The 26,777-nt window shown below is 43.5% G+C and overlaps 1 protein-coding gene across 1 annotated transcript; it reads right to left on the bottom strand.

The window, feature by feature from the left end:
• Positions 1–587: 587 nt before the first annotated feature.
• Positions 588–26,384, bottom strand: LOC144236444 (N-acetyllactosaminide beta-1,6-N-acetylglucosaminyl-transferase-like). The gene is made up of 2 exons (XM_077770092.1): positions 25,401–26,384; positions 588–843 (listed from the first exon to the last, which is right to left on the bottom strand). Exons 1-2 carry the CDS (start codon positions 26,323–26,325, stop codon positions 797–799), a joined length of 972 nt encoding a protein of 323 aa, XP_077626218.1. The 5' UTR covers positions 26,326–26,384; the 3' UTR covers positions 588–796.
• Positions 26,385–26,777: the final 393 nt, after the last annotated feature.

Here is a 26,777-nt window from a genome sequence, read left to right as displayed (position 1 = left end):
TGGGCTCAGGTCATGATCTCAAGGTTTGCGAGATCGAACCCTACATGGGGTTCAGCACGCACAGCACAGAGCCTGCTTGGGATTCTCTCCCTCCCTCTTTCTCTATCTGCCCCTCTCCTACTCTTGCACTTGACGTGTGTGCACTCTCCGTCTTTTTCTCTCTCTGAAAATAAATAGGTAAACTTAAAAAAAAAAAAAAAAAAGGATGTTCTCTACGGTCCCTTCTGGCGAAAACGGGCTGTAATTCAGGACGTGTCAGGTGAGCCCACCGAGCAGCAGTGACAAATCCAGGAAGTGTGGAGTATGACCCCTGTCCTGCAGGAAACTGTGTCTTCACTAGGATTCAAAATACATTCAGCTGAAAATACATAACCAACAAAACAGAAGAGTGTGGATCAGTTCCAAACAAGAGGACATCCGCCGAATGCGATGGGAGCTCAGAGGAGGGAAAAAAAAACTCCCTTGAAGATGGGATGGTTAGAAAGTGCTTCCAATGCGTGTATCCCACACTCCGAATACGGAGAAGGCACTCCAGCTGGAGAAATTACAAGAGGGAGCAAGGACACCAAAATAAGAAAGCCCAATGTGGAGAAATTTCCCAGGCAGGGTTGTGAATCTAGAACTTCACTGACGTAGCAGCAGATAAAAACCTTCCTATCAGTGAGCCATGACCTCAGAGTACCAGTCGTAGCTAGAAGGTGACTTGAAGGACAGCAGGGGCTTTCTCCTTTCTCCCTCTGTTCCTCCTGTGGTCCAGCAACTCTAAGAGCCTTCCCTTTGTGTCCCAGCAAGTGGGTCATTTGGCACACGTTGTGTTCAATGCTTGTTTAATAGGTCCAGGATCTAGTGATGGGGAAAAGACTGTTAAAACGTATAATATAGATTTCTACTTCTAGCTCTATTTTAATTTATACCCACTGTTTTAATTTATTTATTAGAACAGCATAAGCTAGGAGAGCTCTCCATGATTTTTTCTTTTAAGTAGATGTTCTAGTTCCCCAGACGTGTGATTTTTCTGTTCTGATAGTCCTTTCTTCACTCTGAAGTTTCAGCACACACCTCGAGAGACCTACGTCTGAATGTACCACATCAGCAGTGGGCTGCTTTTGCACTTCCTCACACACCTTTTCTTTGTTTAATTGCATGTACTTATGCAAACTTCATTATACTCTCATGATTGTTATGGGACTTGTTTTTCCATTCTCAATTAACTGTGTCCTTTAGTTGGGAAAGACATTGAGGGGATCCAGGCTTGAGCAGCAGGCATACTACATTCAAAGTGTTAAGTAACGCAGAATGAAGGTTGTTGAGCTAACACTGGGAGCCTAAGTCAGACTGGCAGAAAAGGTTAGGTGAATGAGGTGAGATTATATTTCTTGGGTTTGCTGATGGCTGTCCTTTGGAAGGTCATTTTTGTGTGGTTTCCTTTGTTATTGAAGCAGGCCAAATGACTCAGGGATTCATTCTTAATTATAAAATGTAAGTGGGGGGCACCTGGGTGGCTCAGCTGGCAAAGCGGCCAACTCTTGATTTTGGCTCAGGTCATGATCTCATGGTTCATGGGATTCTCTTTCCCTCTCTTTCTGCCCCTCCCCTGCTCTTTCTCTCTCTCTCTCTGTCTCTCTGTCTCTCAAAATAAATCACTAAACTTTAAAAAAAGAAAATGGAGAGATTTATGTTTTTCCCTACGGCTAAGAGTAATTCACAGGAAAGTAGAGAATGTAGACAATCCAATTCACTTTGGACAGCCGACTACATAACTCTGTACTGGGGGGCTGGAGAGTTTGTCAATGGAGGTTTTTGTTTGTGTTTTTCATAATGATCATGAAGTCAGAGAGAAGAAAGGAGACATTTCCAAAGCACATCTTTAAAACAACAATTCTCCCGTAACTGAAGAGTCCTCTGATGGGGTTCACTGGGGAGACTCCACCTTCTCCTGAGACCCAATCATTTTGCTTTCTATACCCTTCATCTAATTAGCAACAGAAGAAGCTGTTGTCTGGATCATGGAACCCAAAACATTATTAAAACTCTCATTTCAGAGGAGGGAAGAAGTTTAATATGCAGAATCTTAAAACCTAGAAAGCAGGTGCAGCGGATGGTCATCTTAGATAGACCATATCACAGTGGTGTAAGGGGAAATTATCTGCATCTGATTTTGATGGAGTGAAGGTATCATGAAAACACTTCCTGGATGCTAATGAGTGCTAAGCAAATACTTGCAGAGGACAGTCTATACACATTCAAATAGGCAAATGTCCAAGCATGCGCCGATAGGAGGCAATCTTCCCGTCGCATGAATGTAACAATTAGAAATATGAAGAGCCTGGAATTTGGAGGCTTAGTCCATGAAAAATAAATGACTCCAAAGAAGTCACAGCCAATGACCACCGATGAAACTTACCACTGAATTTACATGTGGAAGTGAATTGCTTAACTCTGGAAAAACCAAAGCATTTGTTTCTAAAAATATTCAGCCCAAACTAGGTGTGCCTAGTGGTTTGGGGATAAGGATTGTCAGATTGAAAGTATGCAAACTTCCCTCAAGCATCCCATCACCTGGAAGGGTGGTTAAAATAGAGGCTGCAGGGCCTTGCAAAAGGTCAGTAACTTCCAGGAGGAACTTAATAATCTGCATTTCTAGCGAGCTCTTGGGACCAACCTTTGAGAACCAATGGCCCAAACACTAGAATTCTTTGATTTTGTTTTTCCTCCATGACGCTACCTGATCTGTTTGCCTGTGACAAAGCAATACGCTGTAAAACAAAACAAACAGCCTATGTTCGGGAAAAACAATACTGTAGGATTTGAGAAAACTTAATAAATAGGAACTGGAATGGTGAATGATCTGATCCTTTGAGAAACTTCCTATGGAAAGTGTATCAGCACCCCCAGGAAGAACGGAAGAACATGGATGCACAGAAAGGTGTTGGTACTGCTACATAAGTGAGAAAAACCCTAACTGTGAGGAGTCCTGCCCCAAATGCCTTGTCTAATTTACCATCTACAGCAAGCACACCTGTGCATAATCCTAGTCTTCCACAAAATATGGAACAGGATTATTTACTGACAAACACTAATGTTTTGGGTATCTAACATGCCATAAATTGAATTAGAGGAAGGCTGTAGGAAAAGAGATTAAAAGACAAGAACCAGGGACACCTGGGTGGCTCAGTCAACTGGGTGTCCGACTCTTGATTTCGGATCAGGTCGTGATCTCATGGTTCGTGGGATCAAGCTCTGTGTTGGGTTTGGTGTTGACAGCGTGGAGCCTGATTGGAATTCTCTCTCTCCCTCTCTCTCTCTGCCTCTCTCCTACTCACACATACATGCCCTCTCTCTCTAAGTAAATAAACTTAAAAAAAAAAAAAAACAACCAGAGAGAGAGAAAGGCAGAAAATGTGAAATATTGGTGCAGGTGCTAAACACCCTGAACTTCATGTACTGCTGGTCAAAGTGTGAATGGACACAACTCTGGAAAATGCAGTATCTACCAAAGTTGAGCACAGGTGGGTCCTATGACCCAGGCCGGTCTTTCTCAGAGATTTCCTCAACAGAAGTGCATACATGTTTATCAAAGGACATGCATTTCAGTATCTATGGCAGCCATATTCACAATAGACCCAAATGCCCACCAACCCAAATGCCGTCAGAGTTTTTCAGCCTCGGCACTACTGGCATTTTGGGTTGAATGTACCTTGTTGTGGGGCTGTCCCTTGCCTTGTAGGATATTTAGCGGTATCTCTAGCCTCTACCCACTAAGTGCCAGTAGCTTCCTTGCACCCCCCACCCCATTGCAAGGTATGACAACCAAAAATATTTCCAGGTATCTCCAAATGGTCCCTGGGGGGCAAAATCATCCCTCCTTACCTCGTACACCTCCTATTCTCTACACAGCAATGGGAATGAAAAAATATAACTACCTGAAAAAATATATATATATAACTGCCTGCCACACACAAAGTGAATGAATCTCACAAACACAACATTGAGCAAAAAAGAAAGGCAGACAGAAAAAGAGTACATGTTGTATATTTCCATGTCTGGAAAGTGCTGGAGACCCATTCCAGCCAGTCCAGGGGTCCCTGAAGGATGGACGGTGTCGGCGAGAGTAAGAGTGAGAAAGCCCCGAGATTCTTTCTCATCACCAGGCAGGCATCTCTGTCCTGTCAGTTTTGGTGTCTTTACTTATAGGTCAAATGATAACATGACATCAGAAAAAGGAAATTTTACAATGGATAACTCTTTGTGGTAAGGTGCTTTGGAAAGTGTACAGAAGCAGGTTTTACAGAAGTATTCTTGCAGAACTACTCCAGTCATAGTGAGGCTGAGTAAATCTTACAACTACAGAAATAAGAGGGTATTCTTAGTGAAAAACAGGATAAATACATATTTGTTCTAAGTTAATACCGCTAGGATTAGGACATAGGTGAAGTTGTATATAGATAGGCCAGGAGTCATTTTGTCTGCCTCACAAGAGGATGAATGTTTTTGAGCTGGTTAATAAGTTGTTTGTGGAAACGTTTTTGACTTGATGCTGAATATGTAAACCCCATGGAGGCCCTAAATGTGTCAGCCTTTGTTTTTGGGTTATGTTTTAGCTACTCTTTATCTATACTCATCCCAGCTGCCAGTGTAAGGGAGGGTGTTTGTGGAAAGTAGGCCTCAGGGAAGGGACTGCCGTACATCACCAGTTAGAAAAGGTATAAGTATTACTTAAGTTCTGCCCTTATCTGTTCCTTAACTCTAAATTAGGCTCTTTGTCTCAGGGCCAGGCTTTGTAACTCTTGTGTTCTTAACCCCCTTTATTATCTAAGTCTTAGATCTACAAGGCCCCTAGGAGGAGCCTTTTGACAATCATCCACAGTGCTTTCATCTAAAATTTCATTTGAAGCAACAGGAATATGCTTTTCCTTATGAGGAATCTGTGTGGGGAATATNGTGTTCTTAACCCCCTTTATTATCTAAGTCTTAGATCTACAAGGCCCCTAGGAGGAGCCTTTTGACAATCATCCACAGTGCTTTCATCTAAAATTTCATTTGAAGCAACAGGAATATGCTTTTCCTTATGAGGAATCTGTGTGGGGAATATTGGTCTGATTTGGAACATTGTGAGGCCTGGTCAATACCCGCAGACTCATTTCCAACATGAGCCAGTAATGGCAGAAGGAGATACCAGTTTCGCTTCTCATGGCCGGAGCTGTGCAAACGCTGCCATTTCCTCGCTGTGACTGTCACCCAGCGAGGCCGGTGCGGCTCCCAACGTCTCCCCCTTTTTTATTATATATTTTTAGAATATATAATAAAGAGACAAAGGACAATTAACATGGCTCCAAGGATCAGACCGATATTTATAAGAAAAGGAAGCTATAATTACTGACAACATTATGCAGTCCATCTAGTAAGGACATTGCTACCTGGGAAGGAGAAACAAAGATAATAGATCAAGGGAAGTATCATGGAGAACAGGACCTGCCAGAGACAGATGTCTGTTCCCATAATCACAAAGGGAGAGGTTCCTACAATAATTTCTTTCACGGGGTGCAATCATCATACCAGGGCCAGAATAAGGTGACAGTTACTTCCGATATCAATCAACAAGGTACCTTGGGGGTCAGTGCTCAAGCAGAAATAATTGAGTGGGGGTGGATATCGGTCTCCATCTGATGGCAAGAGACCGTGCAAATTTGCCTTAACCTCACAAGGAGCATTCTCAATTTATGAGGTCAGAAACAGCTCCCAACAATAAAGGACAAAAACAGGTGAAAGTCATCTATGGGGTTAGACGTCAGGGTAGTGACTGGGATGCTGGTCATGTTCTCAGTTTCGGTGGCTGTTACTTGCGTGTGTTCAACTGGGAAACTGCGTTGAGCTGAACACTATTGATCTGTGCACTTTCCTATGTTNATCAGAAAAAGGAAATTTTACAATGGATAACTCTTTGTGGTAAGGTGCTTTGGAAAGTGTACAGAAGCAGGTTTTACAGAAGTATTCTTGCAGAACTACTCCAGTCATAGTGAGGCTGAGTAAATCTTACAACTACAGAAATAAGAGGGTATTCTTAGTGAAAAACAGGATAAATACATATTTGTTCTAAGTTAATACCGCTAGGATTAGGACATAGGTGAAGTTGTATATAGATAGGCCAGGAGTCATTTTGTCTGCCTCACAAGAGGATGAATGTTTTTGAGCTGGTTAATAAGTTGTTTGTGGAAACGTTTTTGACTTGATGCTGAATATGTAAACCCCATGGAGGCCCTAAATGTGTCAGCCTTTGTTTTTGGGTTATGTTTTAGCTACTCTTTATCTATACTCATCCCAGCTGCCAGTGTAAGGGAGGGTGTTTGTGGAAAGTAGGCCTCAGGGAAGGGACTGCCGTACATCACCAGTTAGAAAAGGTATAAGTATTACTTAAGTTCTGCCCTTATCTGTTCCTTAACTCTAAATTAGGCTCTTTGTCTCAGGGCCAGGCTTTGTAACTCTTGTGTTCTTAACCCCCTTTATTATCTAAGTCTTAGATCTACAAGGCCCCTAGGAGGAGCCTTTTGACAATCATCCACAGTGCTTTCATCTAAAATTTCATTTGAAGCAACAGGAATATGCTTTTCCTTATGAGGAATCTGTGTGGGGAATATTGGTCTGATTTGGAACATTGTGAGGCCTGGTCAATACCCGCAGACTCATTTCCAACATGAGCCAGTAATGGCAGAAGGAGATACCAGTTTCGCTTCTCATGGCCGGAGCTGTGCAAACGCTGCCATTTCCTCGCTGTGACTGTCACCCAGCGAGGCCGGTGCGGCTCCCAACGTCTCCCCCTTTTTTATTATATATTTTTAGAATATATAATAAAGAGACAAAGGACAATTAACATGGCTCCAAGGATCAGACCGATATTTATAAGAAAAGGAAGCTATAATTACTGACAACATTATGCAGTCCATCTAGTAAGGACATTGCTACCTGGGAAGGAGAAACAAAGATAATAGATCAAGGGAAGTATCATGGAGAACAGGACCTGCCAGAGACAGATGTCTGTTCCCATAATCACAAAGGGAGAGGTTCCTACAATAATTTCTTTCACGGGGTGCAATCATCATACCAGGGCCAGAATAAGGTGACAGTTACTTCCGATATCAATCAACAAGGTACCTTGGGGGTCAGTGCTCAAGCAGAAATAATTGAGTGGGGGTGGATATCGGTCTCCATCTGATGGCAAGAGACCGTGCAAATTTGCCTTAACCTCACAAGGAGCATTCTCAATTTATGAGGTCAGAAACAGCTCCCAACAATAAAGGACAAAAACAGGTGAAAGTCATCTATGGGGTTAGACGTCAGGGTAGTGACTGGGATGCTGGTCATGTTCTCAGTTTCGGTGGCTGTTACTTGCGTGTGTTCAACTGGGAAACTGCGTTGAGCTGAACACTATTGATCTGTGCACTTTCCTATGTTATAAAATTCTTCACCAAGAATGAATGAATGAATGAATGAATGAAATGAATCATGGTCCTCCCCCCAGAAAAACTCTGCCAAGGGAATCTTCCAGGTGAGTGGGGACCAGGAGTCCTGGTATAATGAACATTCACGAGTTATCATCACCTGTAACCAAATACTCCGCAGTACCACGTACTGGAGCTCACTTACTTGTTCCTTAAGCAACCTGACTGCTAAGGGTGTTTCCCCTCTGGTTCCTGACACCAGCCATGCTCAGCTATGACCCAACCAATCGCCTCTTCTTCTTACCAGTGAACAATGTCCAGAAGAAACGGAGCCAAGGGAAAACAGAACAGGAGGTCAATAATTCACATCCCCTTTGTGCTCATCAGCACACAACTGAATGTCAGCCTTTAAGGTACTTTTAATGTGAAGCAGATGAGGATGGAGGGGGGACCCACATAGACAAGCAGAATGTATATTATACTGGGGCACCAAGAAGTATGAATGACATACTTGAGCAGGTAGCTGGCATTTGGGGCTATCACCCCTACCTGCTTGACGAGGACTTGAGACTCAGGGACCTTTAAGCCCAGGGTCACTCAGTAGGGAGGGGTGACCCTGGACTGGATTATTAGGCAGGTCCAGGAATGGCATCAGCACTCAGATGGGCTTCATGGAGAGATCATGAGAATGAAGGGGAGGTGGGTTCATTTCCAATAAGACACATGCATTCCCTTCTCCAACAATTGTTTTTACTCTTGCATTCAATCGGTCAGGAGTATTGAAAATGCACCTAAGCCAGAAACAATATGACAATTCTTTTCCTTTCCTTTCAACACCTTTTTCCTATAGCTCAGGAAAACCATCTGGGCAAATCTTTCCCTTATGGTTTATATCACGATTGACTTCTAAACTCCATCTTTCCAGTCCCCTCTTCAGGTGACCACATTTCTACATGTTCTGACTGGTCACAAGCAGAAGGCTTGATCCAGGGAATTTCTGGCCCAGATGAAATGGGTTCCCGAGGCCTGGCCCTTCAATGAATTACCAGGTACCTGGTAATAATCTGGAGCCCTAGAGGCCCTGTGAACCATCCCTTTCTCTTCTCTTTCTGCAGAGAATAATTTCCCGAGCCCAGGCACTTCTTCCTCCTCCATTCTGACTTGGGAACACCAGGTGCTCAGATCTTGTCTTATGTTTCCTGGATTCCCAGCCCTTCACAGTCCTCAGATACCTGCTGTCCCTGTGTCTTTTGCTAAGTTTTTTTTTTTTTTTTTAAGCGTTCCTTTCTCAGGAAGACTAGGTCTGAGGTCATCCACATGACTGATATATTGACAAGGGTTTGGTACACTATTGAAAGAATTCCATCAGAATCAGTTACCAGTTTTACCAAAACATACCCCTACCCTGCAACTTGAATAATGGTGTTGAATATCTTCCATTTGGCCCTTTTATTATTATATAATATATATAAATAAAAATAATATTTATATATTATATATAATATAATACATTATATATATTATTTTTATTTATTTATTTTAAGAGAGAATGTGTGCAGGGGAGGGACAGAGAGTGGGGGAGAGAGAGAATCCCAAGCAGACTCAACGCTGTCAGTGCCTAGCCTGACATGGAGCTCGATCTCACGCACCATGAGATCATGACCTGAGCCGAAATTAAGAGTCAGACGCTTAACCCACTGAGCCACCCAGGTGTCCATATATATATTTGGTGGTGGGTGAGGGAGACAGAACACAAGCAGGGAGGAGCAAAAGAGAAAGAAACACAGAGGATCTGAAGCAGGCTCTGCACTGACAAGCTGACAGCAGGGAACCCAATGTGGGACTTAAACTCACGAACCTCAAGGTCATGACCTGAGCCAAAGTTGGACAGTCAACTGCCTGAGCCACCCAGACGCCCCTATTTATATATGTTAAGATTTTATTTGTAAGTAATCTCTACACCCAATGTAGGGCTCGAACTACCAACCCTGAGATCAGGAGTCACATGCTCTACCGACTGAGCCAGCCAAGCACCCTCCATTCGGCCCTTGTAGATCCCTCCATCTGTTCTCCACCCTTCAGGAGGGCTGACACAGAGGGAGTGTATCAGGCAGCTCTGGCTCCTGTTGGGTTTGCCCGTGAGACCCGGCCCAAGGTGCTGGCTCCCCGGCTCCTTTCTCACCAACCATAGCAGAACTGACTCCTTTGAACTGAAGTTCTTCTCAAAGGGCCCCTGGCCACAGCACTTTTTCCAACCACCCGTTTCAGGTTCAGAAATGGTAAAAGTTCCACTATTATTCACCCTGGGTATTGTAATACCCCTTAGAGTTTCCCTCCGCTCTGCCCACACCTTCAGAAATAGTCCCTGCGGTGAGTCTCTCTTGATTAGCCTAATTTATAAGTACGCTGTCGGTTTCCTGCTGGAACTCCAACCCACACAACACTAATAAAAGTTAACACTGAGATAATAGTCGGCAGGCGCCAAATCTTCTGTCACCTTCACGTAGAGCATCATTCAAGGCTCACAGCAACCCTGTGAAGTAAGACCATTATTACCCCCATTTTACAGATGAGCAAGTAAGACTCAGAGAGGCCCAACAGATTACCCAAGGTCATGACATCAGGTAGAGCTGGAGCCAAACTTTGTATTTTACATATTGACATATTGAACTGCCTCCCAATACGAGTCCGTTTATGAAAGTGTCAAAATTCATTCAGAGCTCCTTGGTCTCTCCCAGGAGCCAAAGCTGTGGCTGGTGGGAGGTGGATGCTGGGGGCAGGTTGTGGGGTGGGGGGTTGAGCTAAGCACTCTGAGGAGGACAGACTTCACAGGGCAGAAGCAAGGAAATCAGTGAAGACACTGAGGTGAACTGGAGCTGGGTTCCTCACTGCTAGGGGAGAAGTGTAGGGAATAAACCGAGTTGCTGGACTAGAACTAGAGATCTCAGTGTGAACTTGTGGTTGTAATATCTATTTGAAAACCTGAAATGTAGATGGGTATGTGTGTGTGAATGTGTGAGTGATTTGGAGTACTTGTTTGAGAATGCACACATGTGAGAGTGTGTCATATGTGTATACAGACGTTATGTGTACACATACATGTGTATTTTTTGCTAGCTCGGAGCCCTGAAAGAACATAGAAGTCATAATGCACTTGAATGTCCAGACCCTGGCTTCTAAATTTATTCTCTATGAAAGGGAACCAGGCTTCCTTGAAGAAAATGACTGATCTCAAGGCAGGTTAAGTAGAAGTAAGGAAGTTCTCAAAGAATAATGGCGACATGTTGAAGGGACACAAAAGCCAGCTTGAAGGAGCCCCCAGTGGCTAAGCCCAGGTTAATTTCAGCAGAAAAATAACTAAAAATTGTAATGGATTGAAACCCAGTGAGTAAAATGGGAATCCATGTCCACAGGGATATGAACAAACAGACACATGGGAAGAAGAGAAGGTTCTACCTTATAGATGGATGTCAACTAATAAACATACAAGGAGGGAATTGGAAAGATAATCATAATTTGGCAACCACACAGCAATAACTGAGCCAGGCAAGAGCCATCAGTGGGTGGTGGAACTGGGAAGTGAACGTCTGATGAAGAACAGATCTCTAAGTAGTCTCGAACTGTCTCCACACAAATACTTATCAGTTACTTAGTAGTAAGTACAAAATCTTATTGACTTTAGAGTGGAGAGTTGGCAGGCAATACCTTACCCAGTGACACAAGTTAACATCACTACTACTAGAACAAATTAACTTTCCCTGCTTCCACAGCATTCTTTCTTTGGTATCTCTACCAAAGGCAGAACTTGAATTAATCATAAGGAAACAGCAGGACTACACTCTTCAAAAATGATAAGATGTGGGAGGACACAGAGAGACCGAGAAATTGTTTCAAATTTGAGGAGATTCAAGAGGTAGGACAGCTAAGGGCAGTTGGAGAGCGTTGATCGTGAAGGACATTGTTAGTATAACCAGTAAGACTGGAATGGGATCTGTGGTTGAAAGAGTGGTGATGTGTCACTGGCTCATTGCGCTACAGTCATGTAGGAGAGTATCTTTGTGGTTAGGTTTTTAAAATTTTAATTCTAGTAGAGTTCACCTAGAGTGTTGTATTCGTTTCAGGTGTACAATAGAGTGATTCAACGATTCACTGGTTTTACTTAGTGCTCATCATGACAAGTGCATTCCTTAATTCCCATCACCCATTTCACCCATTCTCCCATCTACCTCCCCTCTGGTGACCATCAGTTTATTCTCTTTGGTTAAGAGTCTGGCTTTTGGTTTCTCTCTCTCNCGTCATGCTTCCATTAAACACTGCTTCAGCTGTGGGAGCTTTTGCAGGGCAACATGGTGGATTCGACTGGTCCTGAATTAGGGGTCAAACAAACCCAGATTGTCATTTTACCTTCTGAGGCCTCAGTTTCCACATCGGCAAGTTGGAGGAAGTAATATCTATCTCCCTCAGAGGGTTTTTGTGACATTTAAATGACCCACTCTGGTGCCTGGGTGGCTCAGTCGGTTAAGCATCTGACTTTAGCTCGGGTCATGATCTCGCAGTTTGCAAGTTCTAGCCCCACGTCAGGTTCTGTGCTGGTACCTCAGGGCCTGGAGCCTGCTTCGGATTCTGTTTTTCTCTCTCTCTCTCTCAAAAATAAATAAACATTAAAATTTGAAAAAAAATAAATGACTCACTCAATGAAGCATCAATATCAAGTGCTTCTGCTTTCTCCTTGAGAAAGCATTTGTTCTACAGAATTTTTTCTTTGATAAAATGTGCATTACTGACATCAACCAGACTGCCAATGTTGGGGCTGTCTAGAATGTGGGAATATCCCCATTTTATAGAGTTAACAGAGGATTATGATGCCACCTGAAGATCGATGTGCCACTCTTGGGTTCAGCTCTTCCCTACATTTTATGAGCAAATGGAAACTTTGCCCCTCTGAGATTCTGAAATCTAGGATCTACTGTGGGATGGTATATTAAGGGAATACTTTCCCTCCAGTTTTTACCCCATGACATATATTGAAAGCAATCATTTGTCTGGCACCAGTAAAAAAACATATATATATATATATATATATATATACATATATATTGCTCTCTCAGCAAGAGGTATCCGGCCCGGGGTCTTGTGTGCCATACATGCTGGTGTGACATCCACATGCAGCCTGTCTGTGACCATTGCCAACACAGTGTCACACACAGGCACAGCTGTGAGCACAAATATAACAAGGAAAGAGGTTGCTGTTACAGGAGACAGTTGGGGAAGAAGCTAAAAGCATTCTAAACACCTTGGAAAAAGGCTGAGCTGTTTCCAGCTGCACTTTGCATTCGGCCATGCTGGGCCCTATGACCTTCAGAACGAGTCAAGGTCTCTACTCTCAGGACCCACGTTTTGGCCACAGTGACTTATCATTGTGAGTAATTTCGTCCCCAATCCTGCTTTGTCATTGATTTCCTTTCCCCTCCTATCTCAACCTTCCTTTTTATGGCTTCAGAGTGAGAAAATGGGAGCCTTAACCTAGCTTTTGCCTGATTCATGAGACATGACATTGGAGTCTCCCAGAACAGGACTGAGCCCTGTAGAGTCCCCAGAGGAACTAAAAACATCTGCACGTGGCTTAGCATTTGAATGGAAAATTCTACAAGGGTGGCTCTACCTTCCATAAAATGGTTACGACTTTTCACCAAGGCTAGAAGAAGGTTAGTCAGCATTGCACAGATTGTAGGAATTTGAAGCTCACTTCATTCCTAATAAGGAGAAGACCACTTACAGAGCCACATTTATGAATCCTCCGAGGTAAAAAATGATTGTGAAACCCTGTCAGACACTGCCCTAAACTCGTCAAGTTCAGTAACACAAGAATTAGTATTTGAAGCAGCAAACTGATGTGGATTTAAACACCACCCTTCCTTGGTTTTTTGGTGGTCGAATGCAGCCGGCAGAGACCAGTACACGCCCCCTCCCCCCAAATGGAGACCACAACCATGGGGTGACTCTTGAGAAATGGAAGGAACGAAAACTCAAAGCTGTAGAAACACTAACTAGGATTCCCACACACACCCTTCCTCTCCCTTATAAAGAAGAGCAAAGATAAGGACATGGATGAAATAACCAACAGGGTTTTATTAGAAAGGAAGGAATTGCAGTCATTCGATTCTTAGAAAGAAGAGGAATTACGGTCTGCATAACCCCAGAGAAAAAGGGTCATCTCACCGCAACCGCATATTAGAACAACGTCTCATCTCACCGCAACCTCATATTAGAACAACGTCTCAATTACAAGAGTTGCTTTACTTATTTTTTAAAGATTTTTTTTATGTGTATTTAAACAGTCTCTATACCCAACATGGGGCTCGAACTCATGACCAGGGGAATCAACCTGACTCCACCAACTGAGCTAGCCAGATGCCTTGCCTTATTTATTTTTTAAAGAAGTCTTAGCCAGTTGCTTAGTCAGAGGATTCAGAAGGCAGAAACTCTAACATTTTGGCCAAGCCTTGTGTCCTTAACTCAGTGTTGGACAATTTCGTCTCTTAATCCAGTCCATCTTCAAAACAGATTTAACCATCTTGACTCTGGCACTTCCAGGCTGGGTAGTGCAATCCTTGGGCAAATACCACAAATTCTCCACACCTTCATGTCCTTGTCTATAAAAAAGGATTGCCGTAAGGGGAGCCTGGGTGGCTTAGTCGGTTAAGCGGCCGACTTTCGCTTAGGTCATGATCTCACGGTTCGTGGGTTCGAGCCCTGCGTTGGGCTCTGTGCTGACTGCCAGCTCAGAGCCTGGAGCCTGTTTCAGAGTCTGTGACTCCCTCTCTCTCTGACCCTCCCCTGCTCATGCTGTCTCTCTCTCTCTCCTAGAAATAAATAAAACATTAAAAAAAAAAAAAGGATTGCCGTAATACCGAGATTCAAAGAAATAATGTTCAAAAGGTAGTTCATCCACTCCGAAGAAGATACACCAAAGGCCAACAAGTACACGTACAGGGTTTCAACGTTGTTGTTCATCTGAGTAGTGCAAATCTAAATCCCAGCACATTTTCACACCTACTCGAATGGTGTAAATAAAAAGGATAGGTAGTAAGAAGTGTCAGTGAGGATGTGGAGTAATTGGAACACTTGCAGACAGCTGGTGGGAACGTGAAGATGTTATACCTGGTTTGCAAACCAGCTGGCAGTTCCTCAAAGTTCCAAACAGAGAGTTACCATACGGATTGGCAGTTTCACTCTTGGAATCTACCCAGGAGGAAAGAAAACACGCGTCTATACAAAGACTCCCTCAGGAGGTGTTCACAGTAGCATCATTCCTAGTGGCCAAAAGGTGGACGCAACCCAGATGTCCACCAACGGACGAATACACAGAATGTGTTACAACCCTATTATGGAATAGTAGGTCACCCATATAAAAGAGGAAAGCACTGAATCAAAATATCACACAAAGTAGAAAGAGCCAGACATGAAAAAACATATATAATTTGATTTGTATTGAATGTCCAGACAGACAGAAAAGTCGAGTTTGGGTGTGAAAATAAAAAGTGGCTGTGAATGCACCTGAAGGGATAAAAATAGTCTAAACTAGACAGGGTCATGGTTGCACAAGTCTGTAAATATACTGAAACTCATTGAGTTGAAGACTTGAAGTGGGGGGAATTTGGTGTGTGAACTAGACACCTGAATTGCATACCTCAATTTTGCGATATGTGAATAATGCCTCAACAAAGCTGTGAATGTAGGGGGAAAGGAAAGGTCATCTGTCCAGTGCCTGACCTTATAAGGACTCATTCCTTCTAGAAAGGCTTTACAGCACCCACACCCGGGGTGACCAAGCAGCTGGCAATGCTGTCAGCCTCTTGGATGCTGTGGGGACACGGATGGTAGGAACCTTCTGGATTTGCCTGAAAGCAACAGCCTATTTATTTCGTAGAGACAACGTAAGGTGAGTCGGATTCAGTCCGGCACCAAGCTCTGTGTGGGTTGAGGCTGGCCAAAAGGGAAAGCTCTCAGGCACCCCCAGGACTGCATTCCATCAGGCCAGGCAAAAAATAACAAAACTGAAAGAGAAGATAAGGGCTATCTATTTGGTAAAAACAGAGTAGCTGGGGCAGAGAGGACAAAGGTGGATTCAGCCTGGGGCTGGGGCTGGTCAAAGGTTCACAGTAGACAGTAAACTCAGCTCCACCCTTCAAATAAAATCAGAATTTCTCCAGGAAAAGAAGGGCCCAGGGGAGGACCTAGCATAAAGGTCAAAGGATCTGTTTACGGCCTCGTGATTATACAGAGACTTCAACTTGTAGTCAAATAAACTACTTTACCTATATTCTCTGGATATTTTATTTATTTTTTAAAGTTTATTTTTAAGAGAGAGAGAGAGAGCATGGAAGAGGCAGAGAGGGATCCTAAATGGGCTCTGCACTGATAGCATAGAGCTTAACGTGGGGCTTGAACTCACAGACTCCGAGATTGTGACCTGAGCCAAAGGTGGAAGCTTAACTGACTGAGCCACCCAGGTGTCCCTATTTTCTGAATATTTTAAAGCCTCTGAAGGCCAAAATGACCCCGGCAAATTCCCTTAATTGTTGATTTTGCTTCCCCAGACTTGAACTGAAAGGTCCAACTTCAATCTCCAAAATATGTAAGTAAATTATGCTGACCTTAGCAATCCGATGGCTAAGAACCGCCACAGGCCAACCACACTCCAAGAGTGTTTTCCAATGGATTGAGAATTGGTGTATCCTTTGGAAAAGGAGGTAGGAAGCTGGGGGACAGGACCCCTGCCTTGTGGACTGCTTTCAAAGCTGAACCAGAATTGAAAAGAAAATAAACTTTCTGCAAAGCTCAAGAATTGTCCTCATCTGTAGAAAATCTTGTATTAGACAAGCACAATAGGGCTCCTCTGTCCGACCATCTGCTCCTCATTCAACCTTATACGGGAACCCCACAGAATGATAGGGCTAGGCATATGTCTCAGTCCTGGAGCCAATCATTCAGTTCACATTCTCATATCTGGAGCACGTGTGGTCGGTGGGAGATGGAGATCCACACATATAGTTAAAATGCACGTAAGAGACACTAGAATCCATCTAGGTGTAGAGTCGGTGGGGAGGGTGGCTGCCTCTGTGGGAGAGGCAAGGAGAAAGGACGTCTTCTCTGAAGAGGTGACATTTCAGCTGGATCTGAAGAAGTTCTGAGAATGAGCACGGAAAGTAAAGAACATTCCAGAATAAGGGGACAGCACAAGCAAGGGTGGAGAGACCATTTATCTTTGGACCCATCTATAGTGACAGAAGCCTGGCAGAGTGGGAGGTTTTCAACCAGTCATAGAACGCTCCTTCCTTTTTATAAAAAAATTTTTTAATTTTTTTTATTTATTTCTGAGAGAGAGAGAAGGGGACAGCGTGAGCAGGGGAGGGTCAGAGAGAGAGAGGGAGACACAGAATCTGAAGCAGGCTCCAGGCTCTGAGCTATCAGCACAGAGCCCGACATGGGCCTCCAACCCACGAACCGTGAGATCATGTCCTGAGCCAAAGGCGGATGCTTAACTGACGAGGCCACCGAGGTGCCCCAGAACGTTCCTTCCTAATAAGAGGAAAGAGAAACCAACTTCTTAAGGCTGTACACATTTGACATGGCTAAGAAAAGCTACAGAGGGGGATGGGGGGGTGGTAACCTCATGGGCCACGTACCCCATTTCTAGCAAAGTATCCCTGCACCTTCCAAACCAAATGTTCATGGGGTTTGTTTGTTTGTTTGTTTGTTGTCACACACAGAAGTTTTAGGATAGTAACACTAAAACTTCAAAACTCAGTATCTAAGAAATTATTCTGTTTCCCCTCTTTTTGAACATTCAGTTCCTACAATGTGCCAGATCCTTCCAAGGGCTGACAAGGAGCCAAGAGGTCTGCTTTAAATCCCACCAGCAAATAGAAGCCACCCTCTGACTCCCCGGGGTAAACAGACCTTTAGATCATTCATTCAACACACTCCACAGACCACTTAAGTCTGAATGGCATTCTAATTGACCGCTGACTCCAGTTCAGTTAGGCCTGGTCCTTAATTTTTCTTTCTCTTCAATCTACTTTTATCTTCCTCAGTATAAAATTAAGATGGGTCACCAAAGAAAGAGATGTAATTTCTGAATATTAAGTATTAATATTTTCATCGAATAATTAAATCCAAATATTAATATCTTAGTTTAATGAATTTAGGGTCGTGTCTCTGGTTATTCCCCAGAAATCCCAGAAGATGGCATAATTAACAAGGCAAACTTGTTCATGTACATCATCATTACCATGCCAAGTATTTTTGATAGGAATATTTGTGGATATGTAAAATGCACATTAGCCTGCTAAACTACATCTTAGGGCAATTTTGGATTGGCAGAAATTATAATCGTTTTATTTATTTTTATTTTTTTTATTTTTATTTATTTCTGGGAGAGAGAGAGAGAGAGAGACAGCGTGAGCAGGGGAGGGGCTGAGAGAGAGGGAGATACAGACTCTGAAATAGCCTCCGGGCTCTGAGCTGGCAGTCAGCACAGAGCCAGACGCGGGGCTCGAACCCACGAACCGCGAGATCATGACCTAAGCGGAAGTCGGACGCTTAACCGACTAAACCATCCAGGCGCCCCTATAATCGTTTTAAAAACTCAAAAGAAAGTCAAAATCTCTACTAGTCCCTGGTTCTGCCGGGTCATCATAAACAAGTAAACTTGCTATTCCATAACTTAAACTCTAGAAGACACTGAATTTCTAGGTGCCCTGTTCCTATTAGGGTGTAACTAGCAAGATGACACAGGTCTGAATTATCCTCTTGAGAGAAAAGAACCCGGAAAAAATAGTCTAACTTCATGAGGAAGGATAAAGAGGAAATTAAGGATAGAATATGAGCCACAGACTACCCCAAGAACAAACCCATTGATCAGGGAAGGAGGGCAGATGAAAATAGCACAGAAAAGATCATTCACAGGTTACGAACCACTTCCTCCTGGCCTGCCCCCATTTCTTCTGGAGAAATAAAACTAATACTACCACTTCCTTGATAATCTAGCTACATAAAGGTGAAGTCTGTCATGTCATTTATCACTTTCTCAAAATACCACATTTCCTTGAGAAGAACTCACAGGAGCCCCATTCACCGATTCCCTTTCCTGTAAGTTGACAAAAATTGGTATTTTCTAGCAGACACATGAAGAGATTGTTCAAGCTAATAGTAGGACTTACCTCCCCAAACTTTCCTTCTCTGCAAGTCTGCCCATATGCCCAGTGGGTCTTGGAAGCTACATGAGCATAATGCATTTGAGGAACATAAATTCCTTCTGGGCCTAGTAAGATCCCAGCCCAATCACTGGGGCCACAAGCATGAGTTCCCAGGGCCATCGTGACTTGGATCTGCTCTTCCCTGACTCCCGTATTTACTTCTCTCAAGAGCTTGGCATCTCAGCATTACATTTCTGCAAAGACGGGAACTAAAGAGATCAGCCAACATCAGATAGTGGTAGAGTCAACTGGATGAACTCTACAGCAACAGGCCTCCCCTACCTAGGGCACAGGGGTACATGTATGACACAGAAAACCATTGGGGGTGGTCCACAGACTGGCTTGGGGGGGGGGGGGATGAGAAGCAAGGAGTCTGTCTTCCAGGTCCAAGATCTCCAGTTTCCTTCCTTTCTCTGTTTCATCCTTCCAGACATCCACCTTGGCATTCCTTTCTGCCCCCCAGCCCCCACCTTATGGCCAACAAAACTTGCTGTCAGCCTTCTTTTTCCACTCATTCATATTTTAATATGAATTCCCATGAAACTCTCATGGAACCATATTGCAAATGCTCCTCTGTAGCAAGTGAGGCAGAAATTGTTGGTCAGTGTTTAAATGTTTAAGTCCAAGGAACATTCAACCAAAGAAACACCCACTAAGAGTCCCTAACCCAGGCAAAACCATGCAACCCAGGTGAGCACAAGATGAATAACTCAGAAGGAAAATGGCGGTGTCTACAGATGGATCTATAAATGGGGGCCTCCAAATGGATCTTTTCCTTAATTGGAAATCGTGCCCAACTATGAGAGAAGATTAAGAAAATGTCAGAATCTGCCATCTCGTTGCAGATTGGATTAAAGAAAAGAGGAGGAGGAGGAGAGGGTTCAGAGGAGAGGAGGGGGGAAAGAAGGAGGCAGAGAGAGGAAGCAGGAAGACTGGGAAGCCCTAATTTCATAACAGCTAGTGAAGTTGATTAGGCAACTTCTTTATTTCTTTAAATTTCTATTTATTGGGGGTGGCGGGGGTGGGAGCAATCACTTTAAGACCATATGCGAACCCCCTTTCTGTGACCCTTTTGTCTTCATGGGCACCTTCTCCTCTGTAGAACTCGGCACAAGTTCTTATCTTCTGAGGCGTTCCAGAGGACCTGCCACTTCATCTTTTTTTAAAAAGTTTTTATTTTTGAGAAAGAGACAGAGCACGAGCAGGGGAGGGGTGGAGAGAAAGGGAGACACAGAATCTGAAGAGCACCTGCCATTTCTTAAGGAACTTACTATACGTACAGGGGGCCATGTTTCCTTTTGTGCTTTAAGCCACACGACCCTGCCACCCTGATCACACGCTGACTGGAACAACTTGAGACCCAAATATAGGTCATTCATCTACAGAGAAGGCAGCAGCACCCTATGAAGTGATGGGAAATGAGCACAGAGATACTCACCATGCCGTCCCTATGTGACCCCAAGTAAGACTCTGCGTATATCTGAAGGGGCCGCAGTGAGACATTGGTATCAACAGAACAGCACAGAATCTGTTAGCAGAGTGGGAAGATGCAGAAAGTATAAGCCATGGGGGCAGGGGAAGCACCATAGACGAATGGATGCTCTGAAGCAGGGGTAAGAATTTCAGATGAGGAAAAAGAAGCAAAGGAAACAGGGATGAAGATGCTGAGACACAAGCATGGCTGACTTCTCAATGCTGCTTGGATGGCATTACTCTCATCCAACCATTTCACCCAGAGCAAGGAGGGCACCTGGTACATGTATACCCAGTACGTAGCTACCAGCCACTTGTGCAGATGATATTTGGGGTATACGGGGTTAAATCAAATATATTACTTAAATTAATGTCACCTGTTTGTTTTTCTTGCTTTCTAATGTGGCTACTAGAACATCTAAAATTACATTTACAGAGGCACCTGGCTGGTTCAGTCGGTTAGGCATCCGGCTTTGGCTCAGGTCATGATCTTACAGTCAATGGGTTCGAGCCCCCACGTTGGGCTCTGTGCTGACAGCTCAGAGCCTGGAGCCTGCTTCTGATTCTATGGCTCCTTCTCTCTCTGCTCCTCCCCCACTCATTCTCTCTCTCTCTCTCTCTCTGTCAAAAATAAATAAAAAATAAACAATAAAAATAAAATAAAATTACACTTATGGCTCACAGTATATTTCTATGGGATAGCATTGCTCTAGCTCCCCATGAGGCCATTTTGTCTGTGAGATTTTTTTTCCTGACCTATTACTTTTTTGAGAATCCTGATAAGCCCCCCATCACTACAGTCAACTACAACAATCTTGAAATGTCCTAAACAACCAATCAGCCGATTCATACGTCAACTAGAAGTGACCTCAAACCAGAACTGACTCAGATTTGCACACAGCAGGAGCAGTAGTTAAACAAGACAGCCACTTAAGGTTTCAGTTCCTTTTCTTCCTCATGACCAAGCCCTATACTCAGGCATGAGCTGGCTGTACCAGGGAGGGGGCACTGGCTTTCTTTTCTGGAAGACAGAAAATACTTCAAGGGCTCACTCTTCTAAGTTTTCGAAAAGCATGGAGCAGTACATTTGTTTTCCATTGCTTCACTGATCTGTAACTGCTAACCGTAGGTGAAAAATCTATTTCCAGGGGTGCCTGGGTGGCTCAGTCAGTTAGGCAGCCAACTTTAGCTCAGGTCATGATCTCGCAGTTCCTGAGTTCGAGCCCCGCATCGGGCTCTGTGCTGATGACTCAGAGCCTGGAGCCTGCTTCGAATTCTGTGACTCCCTCTCTCTCTGTCCCTCCCCTGCTCACACTCTCTCTCAAGAATAAATAAATGTTAAAAAAAAAAAATCCATTTACAATAGATAAATCAGGTTGAGAAGGCAGAGTGTCTAATTAGAATCATCCTTTAGAACCACAGACCCTCAGGGGCGCCTGGGTGGCTTAGTCGGTTAAGCGGCCGACTTTCGCTTAGGTCATGATCTCGCGGTTCATGGGTTCGAGCCCCGCATCGGGTTCTGTGCTGACTGCCAGCTCAGAGCCTGGAGCCTGTTTCAGTCTGTGACTCCCTCTCTCTCTGACCCTCCCCTGCTCAGCTGTCTCTCTCTCTCTCTCCTAGAAATAAATAAAAGATTTAAAAAAAAAAAAAAGAACCACAGACCCTCAGAGTGGAAAAGACAAGGCCACCTTGTCCAACACTTGATAAATGAGCCACCTGTAAAGCATTTCTCCTTCTCTGTTTCTACATGTCTCTTGGGCTTGTGCACCACTGAGGAACCTACCCATTCTGATCCCAGATTGATGGGTTTTTATATCTCCCACCACTAACCCTGGATTCTTCTTCCAAGTGCACGAATCTTTTCATTATGTGAAGATAGTGACTCTTCTTCAAATCTTTTTCAGATCGAATATCCTTTTTGTTTGTCTTGGTCCTTTGTAGAGAAAAAAAATGGGATTTGGCCCTTTATCCTTCTTGGCCACTATCTTTGGAAGCTGCTTTGTCAATGCCTTCCTTAAAGCATGGTGATTATACCTGAACGGTCTACATCGCACAACTCACTTTCTTGAGTCCTGCTTTCTTTTATCACTATAACATCATCCCTTCCAGCTTTCGGGAAGCCACATTTAAAAAGGCATTCTATGAGATATCACCTCACACCTGTTAGAATGTCTATTATCAAAGGACAGGAAATATGAAGTCTCGGTGAGGGTGTGGAGAAAAGGGAACCTTCTTGTACTGTTGGCAAGAATGTAAGTTGTGCAGCCGCCATGGAAAAACAATATGGAGGTTCCTCCAAAAATTAAAAATAGAACTCTCCTATGATCCAACAACCCACTTCTGGATATTTTCTGAAATTCTGGATATAATCTGAAAAAATTAAAACACTAGATGAAAACGATAGGGTCCCCCATGTTCACTGCCCCATTATTTACAACAGCCAACACATGGAAACAACCCAAGTGTCCATGAGTGGAACATGGATAAGTAAGGTGTGTGATACACATATAAATGTTAGTCAGCCATAAAAAATTTTAAAAAGAATGAGATCTTGCCATGCATGACAACATGGATGATCTCGAAGACATTATGCTAAATGAAGTAGGTCAGACAAAGAAAGACAAATACTTTATAATCTCGCTTATATGTGGAATCCAGGAAAAACACCACCACCACCACCACCACCAGCAAAACAGTCATAGACACAGAGACCAAACTGATGGTTTTCAGAGGTGGGAGGTGGGGGGTGGGGTAGGCAAAAGGGGTAAGGGTAGTCAAAAGTTACAAGCTTCCAGTTTTAAAATAAATAAGGCCTGGGGATGTGCAGCATGGCGACTATAGTTAATAATAGTGTATTGTACTGTGAGGGTCAAGGACAGCCCACTTTGGGCCATTTTGGCATTTTGATTATTTTGAATAAAAGTCACTTAAGAAAGAGCCAGTGCAAAAACAACATCCTGACCCTCCCGTCTCCCCTTTGTCTCCAGAAAGCAGGAAATAAATCTCCCATGTGAAAGCTACTCTCCCTGTATCAACAGAGGTAGGAAATTCAGAGAGAGAAGAATATATAAACAAACCTTGGTACTTTTATTAATTTACTACCTCAGCCCAAATCCTGTTTAGAATTTCTTACTAATTGAAGCTCCCCAAAATAAGTTTATCTTGTCTTGTCAATTTCTCACAGACTTATGTCTTTTTGTCTAAAATGTATAAAAGCTGGAAGTCTTCATTTCTCGGGGTCTTGCTTTCGTTATTGTGTCTCCGCACGCACGTAATTAAATTTTGGGGGTTTTTCCCCCTCCCGTTAAGTCCCCTTATGTCACATGAATTCTTAGACCAGCCAGAAGAACTTTGAAGAGAAGAGGTAAATTTTTCCTCTCCAACAATATATTTGAAAATTACTCTTCAGAAAGCTGTTCTTAAAAGTTCTCATCACACACACAGACAGGTTCTCAAGAAAAATAAAATTTATAGTGGTGATCATTCTGCAAGATCTACAATTAGCAAGTCATGCTCTATACCTGAAACTAATATGTTCCATATCAATTATATTTCAATTAAAAACAAATCTTAAAAATAACTAAAGAGGCTGTTTTCAAGTGGTTGGGAGAAAAAAAAAGCATTCTACATCTATGAAGTTATGTATAACAACATCTAAAACAAGCATCTGGAATGGTTCGCAGCCCTGGCTGTCTCTGAGAATTACCTGGACACTAAATGAATGAACACCTAAATCAAGGTCCCCCCAAGAAGTCAGGCCCTTTGGGAAATGGTACTTGGCCTTAATGTCGTCTTAAAAGCTCCAGATGAATGTAGTAGGCATCCAGGGTTGAACCAATAAGGTCCAGAAACCATGAATCTGATCATCATATTGATTCCAGTTACATTTCCCTTGAACTATAAATCTGAATTCCTATTTTGAATTGAACTTGCCAGACTGCATCAGTTCACTGTAAACGGCTTGAGATAATTCAAATCATTTAGAACGTAGACCACAGGGAAGGTGCAGTTAATTTAGTAACCACTGAGATCTAATTGAAATCAGCTTTAAAGAATACCAGGCTGGGGCGCCTGGGTGGCTCAGTCGGTTAAGCAGCTGACTTCAGCTCGGGTCATGATCTCATGGTTTGTGAGTTCGAGCCCCGCATCCGGCTCTGTGCTGACTGCCAGCTCAGAGCCTGGAGCCTATTTCAGAGCCCCTGTGCTGACTGACAGCTCAGGGCCTTGAGCCTGCTTCAGATTCTGTGTCTCCTTCTCTCTCTGCCCCTCCCCTGCTCATGCTTTGTCTCTCAAAAATAAACAAACGTTGGGGCGCCTGGGTCCCTTAGTCGGTTAAGCATCCGACTTTCGCTTAGGTCATGATCTCGCGGTTCATGGGTTCAAGCCCCGCATCGGGCTCTGTGCTGACTGCCAGCTCAGAGCCTGGAGCCTATTTCAGAGTCTGTGTCTCCCTGTCTCTCTGACCCTCCCCTGCTCATGCTGTCTCTCTCTCTCTCTCCTAGAAATAAATAAAAATAAAAATAAATAAATAAACAAACGTTAAAAAAGAAAAGAAAGAAAAAGAATACCAGGCTTACAAGACTTAATTTATGTAATTGTCAGGATGGTTTACTAGCTGGGTAGCTTGAGCACATCATGCAATCACATTGCTTTAAGGTGCTCTAAATTTCTGATTTGATTTCAGGAAAGAATTTGCAAATAAAATATTTTAAAGCCATACCCTGCTCCCATTTTGAAGGATGAGAATGTAGCTCCTGGAGCTTCAACCGAAGCAAAAGAATTATTAAAATGTTCGAACTGCCACTCAAGTTTACTTTATGAGATATACTCCTGATTGTAAAGAACATCACACTTAAAGGAGAATTGGGTTTAATCCTTTCATATGCACAGCCTGTTTCCCCTCAATTCTTTGCCATGTCTCAAAACTGTAGCGCATATTTGAATTGGGTCTGTGGACCCAGGAGGGCAGCGTGGCCCATCGGCCAAATCAAGTCAGATGGTTGAGCTCTACCTCTGCCCTGACAATCACTGTGCCTCAGTTCTCTCATCTGTGGAGTGGAGATGAGTTTATCATGAGCAGAACTGCTATCACTATTGTTAAATTGACATTTAAAACGGTAACGATCTTCGACATATTAACATTTTATTTTTACTACTTTTTAAAGCAGTTTATTCACTATGGATCATGCAATGTTTACTCATAAGAACAAAGGCTAAGAAACACACGTACCTGGAATCCTATTGAGCGTCACCCAGAAATGTTCATCGGGGCTATAGGTATCCTTGGACCAGGAAAGCAAGTCAAGTGCATGCTGGTCTTGGAGGAGGAAGTTGGCAAATTCCCTTGTGAGGGCCACGTACGCAGTGCCAAAGTAAATGGTCATGTTGTGAGGAGGTGGTGGCTTTAATTTTTCTGTTTTAATCACATAGGAATTTCTTTGGTTTAATAGTTCTTGGTGGACATATTTAGTCCGTCCAATAGCATGATCTGGAGGCAGCACCCCTGGGGTAATGTTTTTCCCTTTAAATCCTTTCAGATACTGAACTATCTCCTTGTTGGTTTTCAGGGGGAAATCTTGCCCGCACGTGTTGATGGCGTACCTCCATGGGACCTTGGAGGCCGCGAGGTCTTTGACGCAGTTCAGGTCGGCCTGGAGCCGGGAAATCCCGCCGTAGACTACAGGCTCCATCTTCGAAGCCAGAAAAGCATTTGGGAAGCAGCTTAGTAATTGCTCCACCGCACCTTTAAATTCGACTGTAGCCTTTTCATCCATGTGAATGCAGTAGACATTCTGGGGCATGTAAATTGCCCTAAAGAGTCTCTCAAAAGTGACAAAGTCTTTGTGGATGGTCATTGTGTAAGCCAAAGGGAACCTGGCTTCCTCCTCAGAGAGAGTTTCTGTTATATAGTGACTTTGAGCCACGTAGTCGTGACAGGTAGATTCGCTGAAGGTAGTTTTCAGGGCATTCTCTGTTGGGTAAAAAACCTTCCCCTTAAAAACCTGATGACAGACTTCTGCTAACAGGGAAGCATTCGACAGAGATGCCCTCAGAAAACGTCTCTCCTCCCACAACTCGTTATTGTAAAGAAATACAAAAATCAGGGCCATGATAAGAGACACACTAAAGAGACAGTGTTTCCAGGGCATCATCATTCAAAGCCAGAAAGTGAGTAAATGTCTCTTGAGATCCGATTAGAGCATAGATATATTTAACTTACATGGCTTCCAGAATCCATAAATCAAGCTCTCTGTAGTCGCAATTCTGATCGACTGCTCTGTGCCCTTCCAGTCGACGGTTTTGTCCTTTTTCTTTCTTCTTTCCTGCTCATTCACGGCTGTGTTTCATTTCAACCTTCTCTGTGACACATTTCTGAAGTAGCTCCTGGGGGGGTTGGGGGGGGGTGGGATCTGCTTCGCTCTGTCTCCAGGGAACCTGTAAGCTGTTACCACATAAAAACAAGCCGTCTCAGGAAGACTCGGATTCTGATGTGTCCACCTATCCCCACACTGAAATCACTGAAGGGTGAGGTCACCATTCTGCAAGTCATCCCCGTACGATTTCTGCCCTCGCTTCTTCTCCCAGCCAAAGGTTGGCCAACTGTCAG

Source organism: Crocuta crocuta, unplaced genomic scaffold (assembly GCF_008692635.1).
Source record: "Crocuta crocuta isolate KB4526 unplaced genomic scaffold, BGI_CrCroc_1.0 scaffold24, whole genome shotgun sequence".
NCBI classification, from domain to species: Eukaryota; Metazoa; Chordata; class Mammalia; order Carnivora; family Hyaenidae; genus Crocuta; species Crocuta crocuta.
Note: the sequence above shows the minus strand (reverse complement) of the source record. Positions and strands in the feature narration are given on the sequence as shown.

Bases quoted from the DNA above. Each gene is read 5' to 3' on its own strand.
- LOC144236444 (XM_077770092.1), bottom strand. From the start codon at position 26,325: ATGATGATGCCCTGGAAACACTGTCTCTTTAGTGTGTCTCTTATCATG. The intron at 844-25,400 runs GTACGTGTGTTT...CCCCATCACTAG, and splicing joins GACGCTCAATAGGATTCCAG to ATCCTGGACCTATTAAACAA.